The sequence below is a fragment of the Bidens hawaiensis genome, unplaced genomic scaffold (genome assembly GCF_021521415.1).
Source record: "Bidens hawaiensis isolate Kalapana, Puna unplaced genomic scaffold, B.hawaiensis_p1.1 tig00050658_1, whole genome shotgun sequence".
Classification (NCBI taxonomy): Eukaryota; Viridiplantae; Streptophyta; class Magnoliopsida; order Asterales; family Asteraceae; genus Bidens; species Bidens hawaiensis.
This window is the reverse complement of record NW_027506166.1, coordinates 1-12,562: the sequence shown is the minus strand read 5'-3', so window position 1 is coordinate 12,562 and position 12,562 is coordinate 1. Positions and strand designations below refer to the sequence as shown.

Below are 12,562 nucleotides of genomic sequence, written 5' to 3'. Positions count from 1 at the left end.
AGACATGGGGCAAGGGTTTACCAATGCTGTCCGGTTCCCACGCACCAGAGGATATAGTCTCACGACGATCAAGAATTCGATCTTAAACATAGCCCAAAAAATAATACGTTTACACGTGAGATCCTCCACCGTTAACAAATATAATATCATTTTTTCCACACTGATTGTTACAATTTTCACTCTCATGTTATCAAGTAAGATCATGTCCAAACAAGAAAGATTGGTCAATATTTTGGATCACTATATGAATACTCACTCTTTCACCTTTTTCCTGTTCTACACACTCCACACTAAACCGCTTTTTCTGGCTTCTTGTCCTCGTTCCTTTCCTCTTATTCACGTGAACACCCCCACCCCCCACCCCCCACCCTACTCCACCTCACTAACACATGAACTCAAGATTCAAACTCAAAAGATTCTTCAGATCTTCACATCACCAACCAATGTCACCACCACCATCACTCCTTCATCTAATATTATTATTATTATTACTATTATTATTATTATCATCCACCACCACCACATCCCACCCATGCCCACCATTCACCACCACCCCACCACCCTACCCATTCTCCACCACCCCAAACTCCGGCCACCCATCTTTCCAAATCAAATGCCACCCACCACCACTCCATGCCACCATCTCCATCAACAACCTCACCTTCACCATCCTCAAACATGACCCCACCACCACCACCACCCTCACACCAAATTACCAAACTACCCTCCCAACCCACCCCATCAACTTCTCAAACTCACCTTTCAAACCCACTGACTCCACCTGCTCTAGACTCACCTACCTCCACCCTTGCAACCCAAAAAACTGCACCCACAACCACCATTTCACATGTGAAATTACCAAAAACCCCTTGACTCTAATCCAACCTTGCCCTCCCACCCACCCCCCACAACTCTCCCAACAAGACTATTGCCAACCAGACATCCTAGGATTCTTACAAACATTCTTAAAACTAGGAATCGAAACCGAATTCGAACAAGATTCATATTTCAATAAATGTAAATCTTGTAAAGGGGTTTGTGGGTTCAACTCAACTGACCCCACAAACCCATTTTTATGCATCAAAACACAAAACCCACAAAAACCCACTTCCAAAACACATAATTTAAACATACCCATAATTTCTTTAACACTAGTTCTTTGTATATTATTAATAATATTAGTAACTACATACATTACTAAAAGAAGAATTAACAATAACTCTTCTATAAAACAATACCCAATGGTGGCTAATTACCTCAACCGGCACCGGTCCGCCACACTGCTTCCTCCTGTGTTTGCCTTTGATGAGCTTAAGTTGGCAACTAATAACTTTGACCCGGATAATAAAATCGGGTCGGGTGGGTTTGGGTCGGTGTACAAGGGTTGTTTTCAAGAGAATAGAGTTTATGCTATTAAGTTTTTGCATAAACAAAATCCTTCAACTAAGAGTTTTTGCAATGAGATCTTGATATTGTCGTCGCTAAATCATCCGAATTTGGTCAAGCTTCATGGGTATGTATGTATGTATGTTTTGTTATTAATAGGTGTTTGTGATCGGATCAATAAAACTCAAATAAAGCTCGTTTAGTTAGTTATCGAGCCCGAGCCTTGTGTATTTTTTAGTTTGACCCTTTTTGTACTTCTATGTATTAATTTCATATCGTACACTGAGTTTGAGCTGAGCTTTGGCTCGTTTAAGGTAAATACACGAGCTCAAGCCGAGCTTAGGCTCGTTTAAGTTTTTTCCCACAAATATAAAAAAAGTAATAAAAAAACATACATAAAAACTAATTAATAAACGAGCTGAGTCTGAACTTGAAAAAACAACTGACGAGCCGAGCACGAGCTGAACTTAGACACGCTCGGCTCGTTTGCACCCTAATTATTAAAACATAATAATAAACTGATTAAATGGGATTTGAAATCGGATTGATAAAGTTCAAAACAACACGAGCTTTTTCGAGCTTGAGGCGAGAGCCCGAGCCTCAAATAAAGCTCGTTTAGTTATTGAGTATGTGCTCGAGCCATGCCTTTTGTTTATTTTTACCCCTGTTGAACTTACACGTATTTATTTCACGCTACAAAGTTGAGATTGAGCCGACCTTTGGCTTGTTTAAGGTACGCTTGAGCCGATCTTAAGCTCATTTAAGGTTTTTAGAAAAACCTTAACAAGCATTTTGTAATTTTAAATTTTACTCTTTTGGACTTATATTTATTAACTTCATGTTGCACATCCGAGCTTTGACTCGTTTAAGGTACTACATAGTACACAAGCTCGAGGCCGAGCTTAGGCTCGTTTATGGTTTTTCTAAAAGTACTTAGAAATGTACATAAATTAGTTAACAAATAATAAACGAGCCGAGCCCGAGCTCAAATAAAGCTCGTTTAGTTATCAAACTCGAGACTTGTATGGGAAGCTCGTTTAGGCTCGTTGAGTCTTAACGAGCCCTGTGTATGTTTAAGTTTTACACCTTTTAAACTTACACGTATTAATTTCACGCTCCACAACTGAGCTTGAGACGAGATTTGGCTCGTTTAAGGTACCACACGAGCTCAAACCGAGCTTACACTCGTTTAAGGTTTATGTAATAAAAAAGCGTACATGCATTTGAAAAAAACAACTCACGAGCCAAGCTCGAGCTTTAGAAAAAACGAGTTGAGCTCGGGCTCGGCTCGACTCAACTGGTTTACACCCCATTTATTTAACATAATAAATAAACTATTTATTGTGTGATATTTGGTATTCTTTAATTATTATAACCTTTGGTATTTTTACAGGTACTGCAGTGACCCTAGAGGTTTACTATTGGTTTATGAGTATGTATCAAATGGTACATTATCAGATCATTTACACGTGTACAAAATTAAGTGTTTGACGTGGCAAACGCGGCTTGACATCGCGTTACAGATCGCGACAGCGATCGAGTATCTGCATTGTATGGTAGTTCCACCAATTGTACATAGAGACATTACGTCGAACAACGTGTTCGTGGACAAGGATATGCGTGTTCGAGTTGGGGATTTCGGGTTGTCACGGTTGTTGGATTTGGATCGTGTGTGTACGGGTCCTCAGGGGACTCCCGGGTACTTGGATCCGGATTATTACCGGTCGTTTCAGTTGACTGAAAAGAGTGATATATATAGCTTTGGAGTTGTATTGTTGGAGCTGGTTACGGGAATGAAAGCGGTGGATGTGAAGAGAGATAAGAGGGAGATGACGTTGGCTGACATGGCGGTGGCGAAGATTCAGATGGGGTTGTTGGCGGAGGTAATTGATCCTAGGTTAGCGACGGTGGACGGTGGTGCGGTGTCGGCGGTGGCGGAGCTTTCGTTTCGGTGTGTGGCCGCGGATAGGGATGATAGGCCGGATGCTAAGGAAGTGGTGGCGGAGTTGCGGAGGATTAAGGGGCGAACGAGCCGCGGTGGGGTCGTGGTGAGGGCGGGGAATTCGAGTAATGTTGTTGTTCCAGATGGTGGGCCGGGTATGATGGACTGAGTATAAACGTAAAGGATGTTTTCTGTAATTTTGTCTGTTCGTTTTTGTTAAATTTACTGTCTTAATTATTCGGTCCTTTTTATGTTATGATGTAATACAGATTAATATAGTACAAGTTTTGAGGCATGATGTATAAATTATGATGCACACGCTAGTTTGGAGTTTATATAGTGGTGACAGATTTAGCTTTTTTCTTTTTTGCTTCATACAAGGTAGATTACCACCATTGGCGGAGGTGTAGGTGTCGGCCGACCCATGTGAAAATTTTCTTTTTAATATATATGTTAAAATCCTGGTCGACCCGTATAAAATTTTGACACCGACCATCTTTCAACCTCTGTGAAATTTTTTCCTAGGTCCGCCATTGATTACCACCATCACCACCGTCAAGGCGTCAAGACCAGAATCACCGCAAAGCTGAACCGCTAAACCATTTGTCAACGTTGCTCCAAAGCCCAACCACTACATTCATCTAACAAATCAGCACTGCTCACAAAAGGTTGTGATCTTTTTGGGTTCCCACATTCTCACACACACTCATCCAGCTTTCATGTTTGCAATTGGTTTTAAGAGTTCGTGATGGTGGTTTGGAGGCAGCGAATACTGCCATAAGTGCAACCGAAGGTGGACAGCCGATGGTGATGGATGTGCAATGGTTGGTGGAGGCGGCGACGAACCCAGGAAATTTTTTTCATAGGGGTCGTAAAAGGGTCGGTGTCAAAATTTTACATGGCTTGATCGGGATTTTTACATATATTTCACAGGGCCAGGCGACACCGTGTAGGTCCGCCAATGGATGGAGGGTTGGATCTACCGTTGCTGGTTCTCTGCGCAACTCGTATAGAGTATAATTCATGGTTAAATAATTCATTGTAAAATAGTTTGAAATGAGACTTTCCTAGTCTGGTGACTTAACTTGTAACCTTTAGTCTTTACATAATGTCAACTTGATAATTTACAAGTAAAAAAAAAAGGACAGATAAAAGGTTAAAAATAAAGGTCCTACCGGGAGTCGAACCCAGGTCGCTGGATTCAAAGTCCAGAGTGCTAACCACTACACCATAGAACCAGTTGTGTGTTCTTTTTATATTTGTATAACTATGTATCTAAATATAATAACTAATAGGAGTACTGTTTTTTATTTACCGTTTATAGCTTAAAAGGTATTGATGTTTTGTTAATTTATTTTTACCATATCTTATTCAATCTATGATAATATGATATTGATATCTTACTTGGCTTGTAGTAGTGTGGGAAAATAAATATGATATATTAACATTTACAACATTAAACCATGTTTATTTAAAATATTTACGGGAATACGACCCAAATTAAACACATTAACTCGGCTATAAAATGGTGTTAAAAGGAACTTATATGTCCAAATCCTTCTTTCACAAACTTCATTCTTGTCTATGCCGACTATGCAACCGGCCCACGAGGGCAGGCTTCACGTAAAAATAAGTTCAATAACCTAGAGAAATTCAAGATAGGTAAAACATAAACCTTAACTATGTAGATTCAAATTTAATCATGAATAATAAGTTAGACATTAAGATAGAGAACTTGATGGAATCAAGACTTTGAAGAAAGAAGATGATGAAGCCATTGATTAATCTTCTATTAGGATGACATAGATTGATGGATAGCTTAGAGAGAAAGTAATTGGTGTTTGATTTTGATTCTCTCTAATTGTTATGTGACATATGAAGTAAGACCGAATATATATATATATATATATATATAGGGGATGGTTCAAGAGAGAAATAATATTATTGCAAGAAATGTAATAAATGAATATGACAACTAGTTTTGTTTTAAATTTTAAATGCTTAAAACTAAATAAAGAAACTATTAATTATTCTCTTTCTTCAATTAATATAACTAATAAACTATAATACTTATTTATTTAATTAATATAACTAAATAAATTATTATAATTAGAAAATATTAAGAACCAATTTATTTTTATAACTTACTTTTTGTTTCTTGAATTTTTATCCTACACAAGTATAATTTATTCATACATTAAAATTTCTTTCTATCCAAAACTAATTTCTTCCAACTCAATATATTAATATCCATCAACACATACTTACATTATGATGAATAATACAAAAAAATAATTTTACATATGTTTGCATTAGATATCAACAAAAAACATACAACCTACACAAAAAACGTATAATCTACACTTGTTTTAAGAATAAGGCAACATATAACCTACACACGAAAAATATGTAACCTACACACAAAATTTATCATCAATAAAATACACACAAAAACATATAACCTACACACAAAAACCACCTACACATGAAAATTTTAACTTTGTGTAGATTATCTACACTTGTTCAAAACAGGTGTAGGTTATATAACTTTGTGTAGGTTGTATATTTATTTAACTTTGTGTAGATTATACGTTTTTATTGTTCAAAACTAGTGTAGGTTATATAACTTTGTGTAGGTTGTATATTTATCGAACTTAAATACGTTAATATATGCTAATATATTGAGTGAAAATTATTTTTTTAATAAAAAGAAATAGTATTATATGAATAAATTGTATTTATGTTGAATAAAATGAAGAATGTGTAAATTAAAAATAAAACTATATTAGTGTTTTTATCTTTTTAATTATTATAGTTAAATTAGTTAGATATATTAATTAGAGATATTTATTATGGTTATATTAGTTGTATTAATTGGAGAGAGAGAGTGCATTTATTGTTGCATTAACATCTTTTTTATTTATTTTTAAATATTTAAAACCTAAAATAAAACTAGTGGCTCATATTCATTTCTCTCATTTCTTGCAATAATTTGATTTATTTCTTAAACTTAAACACACACATATATATATAAACGAAGACATAAAAATCCTACGTGTCGCGATGTGGTCGCTCCCCCTTTTTTGGAGTCACCAGATTTGCTTGATTTTTAAATGGAGGCTTCTCATGCATTTGACCCAAATTCATGGGTATGGGTCTTACCAAACCCAGATATTCCTTAAACGGGTTATAACATCTCATTAAATTAAAAATTATTCTCACCAAATTATTGATGTAAAAATCCTATAAAATACGATATAATAAAAATTAATATCTTATTTATTTTAAAAAAGATATAAATATTATTTAAATTAAAAAAACCAATTTGATAGTAAAAAAAATAAACGAGTATTGGGTCTCATCAAACCATAAGTATATTATTAACTTTCATAAATATTATTTATAATTTAAAACCCAATTTTATAGTAAAAAAAATAAACGGGTCTCATCAAAACCATATAGTTTTTAAACCGGGTTATAACATCTTATTTATTTGTGAAACAGTTTATCATTAAACCATAAGTATATTATTAACTTTCATACAATAAAAAAAATATAAATTCAAAAAATAAATAAATATTAGAACAAACAATATAAAACAACCCCTGTAATACGGGGGATAAAAACTAGTGTATATATATATAGGGTAAGGATCCTAAGATAACCCTTTGCAAATTGAGAACTTTGAGAACCATTTTGTATCACTAAAAACACCATTAAAAAATATTTAAAAAAATCATAAAACAAAAAATAACAAAAAAGTAAAAAAAGTAAAAAAACCAAAATACTTATATTTCATTCCAGTTTCATATAAAAAAATGTCGTATTATACACATATATATAATTTTATTTAATCTTTAGTTACGTAATATACACATATATACAATATCATTTATCTTAAATTATACATATGTGTATAAAAAAACATGTAAATGTACATATATGTATATATTATACGTGTATATAATTTAGATAAACCGACCTTTTTATGTGAAACCGGGATGTTAAAATAATAATTTTGGTTTTTTTACTTTTTTTCATTTTTGTGTTTTTTTTATTTTTGGGTTTATAATGGTCCAAAATGGTTCTCATAGTTCTCAATTTCAAAAAAGTTTTCTCATAATCCTGATCCTATATATATATATATATATATATATATATATATATATATATATATATATGGGCATGTTTATTAATATGTCTTATCGCCAGTTAGGTTATTTAATTAATTATAATTATTTTAAATGGTAACGAAACCACATTTTTGGGATTTGTTTAACATTCTTCCACTTGCGGAATAACCATTTATGATCTTGGTTTTAAAACGCGGGAGGCCAAGAAAAGAGACGAGATTTAAAATAGAAGTGTGAAGCGCCAGGCGAAAAGCGAGAGCTTTCTGTATTCGAGGCGAACATACTTATTTAATTTTTATATATGTATATATCACGGGTTTTAGCATCTCGGCCCATAATGTAGCTATATTTAAGCATGATATATTATTTAATATATAAACCATATACACATCTTTGCCCATATTTATTTTTTAATATTTGTTGAACTGATTGTGAGTAGAGGAGGGGGAAATCTGTAATGATAAAAGTATAAAAAATATTATTTAATTAAACAGGAAATAGAAATGTAGTGTTTTGTAGTGTAATTATAGAGATGAGGATGGGGGACGGACTGTGAATGCTCTAAAACAGAAAAGATGATAACGGGTAAAAAAGAAAAAAAAACTTATGTTTTTACAATAACATGAAACCAATGAAAAGTACATTCTCGAGCGTCGGTTCATGGGGGTAGCCGTTGCACAGCCGTACAGACCCTTTCCTTAACAATGATGCTTGGATATGAGCGCCATTACAAAAGACGTCGCTAACACAACATAAAGAAGCGTCCACATTGAACACACGAATTAATAACTTCTTGTCGTGGATGGTCTCTACAAGCTGAGTCTTGGCCCAATCGCCAAGACGCTCCTGCATATGGGGTGCATTTACTTCCCTGTAATTGAAACAAATGTGTTATGTTTAAGTTTTACCCTTTTTTGTTTTAGCTCATCCCGACCACCCGCAACATACTTCTTTTTTTAAAGCCGACACATACAGATACTTAGATTACCTTGGCTTGATCTTGTATTTGTGCAGTAGGTAAAACGCCCGACAATTCGTGACACTGTGTCAACATATAACTATAATATAAATTAAAAAACGATTTATTATGAATTTTAAAACTAAAATAGACATGAGCATAGCAAATACCTAGTAAGTTTCCCCCTCCACAATTGCAGCAAACGGTTTTTTAGGCTTTGAACCGATTCGGGATCTGCTTTGCTAGAAAGTCGACTTTATTTTTCAAATGCATTCAATTTCTTTTCAGGAACCATTGCCCACTTTTTCACCACAACTTTGATGCCAAAGGTATTGCCGTCTTGTACAACACACTGAATAATTTTTATATTTGCATAACAAATAATAAGAAATAAGGTTTAGAGAAAACCTGAGTGTTGCAAAACATTATACTTACCGAATCTGCAGACAACTCAAAGATCGAAGCATCTTGATCCTTGAATGTAATTGAAAAGTGTATAGCGACTGAGGCTCCGAAAGATGGTAATACTTCAAGAAGGCCTTCAAAAAAAAGTTGCATTATTAATCTGAATGAGAAATTTTTAAATTTATAACACATACAATTTATTTGATAGTTTGATGCAGGGGTACTGCGCAAGACTCAATTTTGGGTTAAACGTTTTAAAAACCATTCGTTTTAGGTGTGGGTTTCGGCTCATTTTTTTACATTTTTGTCATTTGAGTTTAAAAACTTTGGGCCGGAAAAAAAGTTAGCCCAAAATAATAAACCTGGGCCTAAATCATTTTGTTAATTAATAACAAACTGAATATTTTACAATGTACATATATATTCATTAAAGCAAAATATTGTACAAACTGAATATTGAACAATTTTTTAAATTACTGATTTCATGTACACATCTATTTTAATGCAAAAAATTAAATTTATTACAATGCTCAAAACCAAACCGAACTAAACCGAAACAGATACTGTTGGCATTGGCTGTTGGACCGCTTTTGAGTTTACTGTTTTGCAAACATATAACATATATAATTATTTTAGATTAATAGCTTCAGCAAGAAACACAATTAAAATAAATTTGGATCAGATAAGAAACCTGAATAGTTTTTCTCGACGAGCCATACAGTTTTTCGACAATAATTCGCGAGACGTCCTTTTTTGATCTTGGTGGGCGATGAACAAACGACCTGTAGATTTGTTTGTACCAAGCGCGTATAGTTTTAGTACCGACTCTATCCACTCGAGCCACCGACAGCAAGTTGGTTGGGAACTGTGTATCATAAGTAAATTTATCTTGAGTTTTTTATTTAAGGTTTTGGAAAAGAAAAGATAAGAATTTTTTTTTTCATTCTTTAAGTTTTTTTTAAAGAAAAGAAAGAGAATGAAAAAGAAAAGTTGAGCCTTTTTTCCTCCAAAACTTTCTAGGCAAATATGGCAAGATCGTGAAGGAAAAGTTTATAGCCAATTACAATATTACTTTCTAGGCAAATATGGCAAGACTTGAAGAGGTAGGTCCCAGCAGAGCCCAGTTGGACCCGCAAGACTCACCTTGAAGAGGAACGTCTGCGCAGAAACCAACTGGATCCGCAGGACCAACCATGCTCAGAGACGTGACGTCCTTACGCGCAGTACGCAAGCTGGTCCCGCAGGAAATGCCTCCCAATGGTGAAGGACTCCGCCTGTCCCCGCAGCCTCGGATACAAGCCATCAGGGAAGGCCACCCGCGCAGCAAGGCTACACGCACAAGGCACTTAGCTCTCAATCACTCAGTCACCTGAAAGAATGAGCGAAGCCGGGAGCAATCCCGCACAAGGGCGGGAGGGGGAATACTCCCGCCCAAATAAGCCAGTCCGTACAATACGGGAAGATCTACTGTACTGTACCTGACGAGGTATGGGAAAAAGATCTGACTAAAGATACGACAGCTTATTGACACAGTATGGCGAGCAGCATGCTCCTGTACTGTGTCACAATTAGCCGCTGCCTACTCACCAACTACTGCCATACCACGTGCGTAGCCGGCAGTTGGTGGAAAATGAATAGTACACAGCAGGCCTGGTCACTATCAGCCGCTGCCTACCCACCAACTACCAGCAGGGCACGTGCATAGGCCACTGTTGGTGGAACAGGAACACTGTTGCAGCCGGCCACACCTCCTTGGAAACCTACATTCGGCTATAAATACCACAAATGGTATGACCATCTCATCTTATCTTAACATATTATCATCATATTATACCTGATATCTGCTCTAGCAATCTCTTAATATACACTTATATTTAAAGAGCAATCTAGTCTGATTCTCACGCCGGAGGGTGGTCACAAGGAGGAACCCCCCCCCCCTTCTCAGTGACAAGCTCACGGTGTCTGTTTTGCAGGTTATCAGAAGAACCATCTTCTCAGGGTCTAACCCCTCGTGGGAAACATCTACTTAACCCCCAGATTATCTATAATCTGTCCGGGGTTCACATAGTGTTTCTTCATTGGCGCCATCCGTGCATAAAGCTAGAACATTTTTCTCCAGTTTTTTCAAACTTCCAAGATGGTTAAAGAAACTCCGGTAACCACAACCCCAGCTACTGGGGGGAATACCGGCAACACAGTTTTTACAAACACTACCCCGGCTACCCAAGCCGGGGCAAGTGAAGTAAATTTTACGAACACTACCCCAGCTACCAAAACTGGGGCAAGTGCAGTAAATAATCGCTCACTGGGATTCACCGATACCCAGTTAGAGAAACGAACAAGACTCCCCCGCCAAACACTCGATGAGGTTAAGGCATGGGCGGAGGCACGTCAAAAGGAATTCCAAGCTGAGTTGGACGAACGCTTGCGTTCCGTCCAACAGGCCGACGAATTCGAAGAATACTGGGAGGATGACTCGGAGGAGTCCGACTCCGACGCGAACCCTCGCCATAGGGCAAAAGGGAAGCGTAAGGAAACGGACTCCCAACCAAAAAGGCATTTTGGACAAGCCTTCAAACCAAAAAGCACCAAGTGGAAGTCCACGAGACTTCTCCAAAACATTCAGACCGATACGTTGCAAATGCGGGAACGTCCAAATTTGCAAGGGACATTGCGGAAGCAATTGCCCCAAAAAGTGCCAAACAAATGTCCAGCATAGGCACATATGATGGTATATCCGACCCAGATTGATCATTTGAACAGATTCATAGCGGGGGCAACCGTCAAGTAGTTGGACGGAACCCACGTGGTGTTACATGTTCCAAATGACACTGGTCGGGGCTGCTAGAGCATGGTTCGACCGTCTACCGGTCAACCACATCTACGACTGGGCTGACTTCCAACAGAACGTTTAGCCAACACTTCAGCCAGCAAAGAAAGTATACTGAGGAGCAATGGACAATCCTCAAGTGCATTCGGGAAAAAGATGAATCTTTGCTAGACTTCATCACTCGCTTCAATTCGAAGAAGCTAAGTCTGGGTAACATTAGCGAAGATCTTGTTCGCAGCCTGCCTTTATCCAAGGCGCGAACGACCCAGAGCTCATCCGCACCTTAACGGGTAAAGATGGCATGCCATCCACATGGGATGCCATCATGACAGCAGCTAAACGCTTTGCGGAAACGGAGAAGCAACTGGGTAGAGATCTCCCACATAGCACAAACCTCTACACCCAGAAAACAAGGGAAGACAACGTTCTCACCGCCCGATTAAACAAAAAGCGGAAGCTAGGCATTTGGCAGTCAAGGGTAAACTTTGACACCTCATCCGGCTTGCAGCATCGGTTAGGCGGAAGGATAACGTACAGTCCAAGAACTCCAGATGGACGCCGCTCACCAAAAGCGTCACCGAGATATTCGCCACCGAGGAGCTCCCATGGCCAAAGCCCCAAATAATCCGACATCGTCACAATGCTGATCGGAGCAAATACTGTGACTTTCACAGGACAAAAGGCCACAACACTGAAGAATGCATAGACGTTAAGGACATGGTCGAAGCATTCGTCAGAGATGGAACGCTCGCGCACCTCGTGGCGCAATGAACGCTGAGCAGGCTGATGCGTGTAGAACCCCAGCTGGGGAAAACACGAATAAAATTCCAGCTTCAATGTGAAGACTACATGCTGCGTAAAGAACGAGATCCCGAACCAGGTGCGTATCAGCTCGATGGCACTCCCAT

At 37.5% G+C, this 12,562-nt stretch overlaps 1 protein-coding gene and 1 non-coding gene across 2 annotated transcripts; one reads left to right on the top strand and one right to left on the bottom strand.

The window, feature by feature from the left end:
- Positions 1-403: 403 nt before the first annotated feature.
- LOC143616942 (LEAF RUST 10 DISEASE-RESISTANCE LOCUS RECEPTOR-LIKE PROTEIN KINASE-like 1.5) lies at positions 404-3,690 on the top strand. Its single transcript, XM_077089636.1, has 2 exons — positions 404-1,513; positions 2,780-3,690. Exons 1-2 carry the CDS (start codon positions 444-446, stop codon positions 3,495-3,497), a joined length of 1,788 nt encoding a protein of 595 aa, XP_076945751.1. The 5' UTR covers positions 404-443; the 3' UTR covers positions 3,498-3,690.
- An 804-nt stretch (positions 3,691-4,494) lies between these two features.
- Positions 4,495-4,566, bottom strand: TRNAQ-UUG (transfer RNA glutamine (anticodon UUG)). Its single transcript has one exon. It is a non-coding gene; the product is annotated as a tRNA-Gln (tRNA).
- Between the last annotated feature and the right edge of the window lie 7,996 nt (positions 4,567-12,562).

Excerpts from the sequence above, each read along its gene's own strand:
- LOC143616942 (XM_077089636.1), top strand. The coding sequence starts at position 444 with ATGTCACCACCACCATCACTCCTTCATCTAATATTATTATTATTATTA. Across the intron at positions 1,514-2,779 it reads AATTTGGTCAAGCTTCATGG|GTACTGCAGTGACCCTAGAG; the intron begins GTATGTATGTAT and ends GTATTTTTACAG.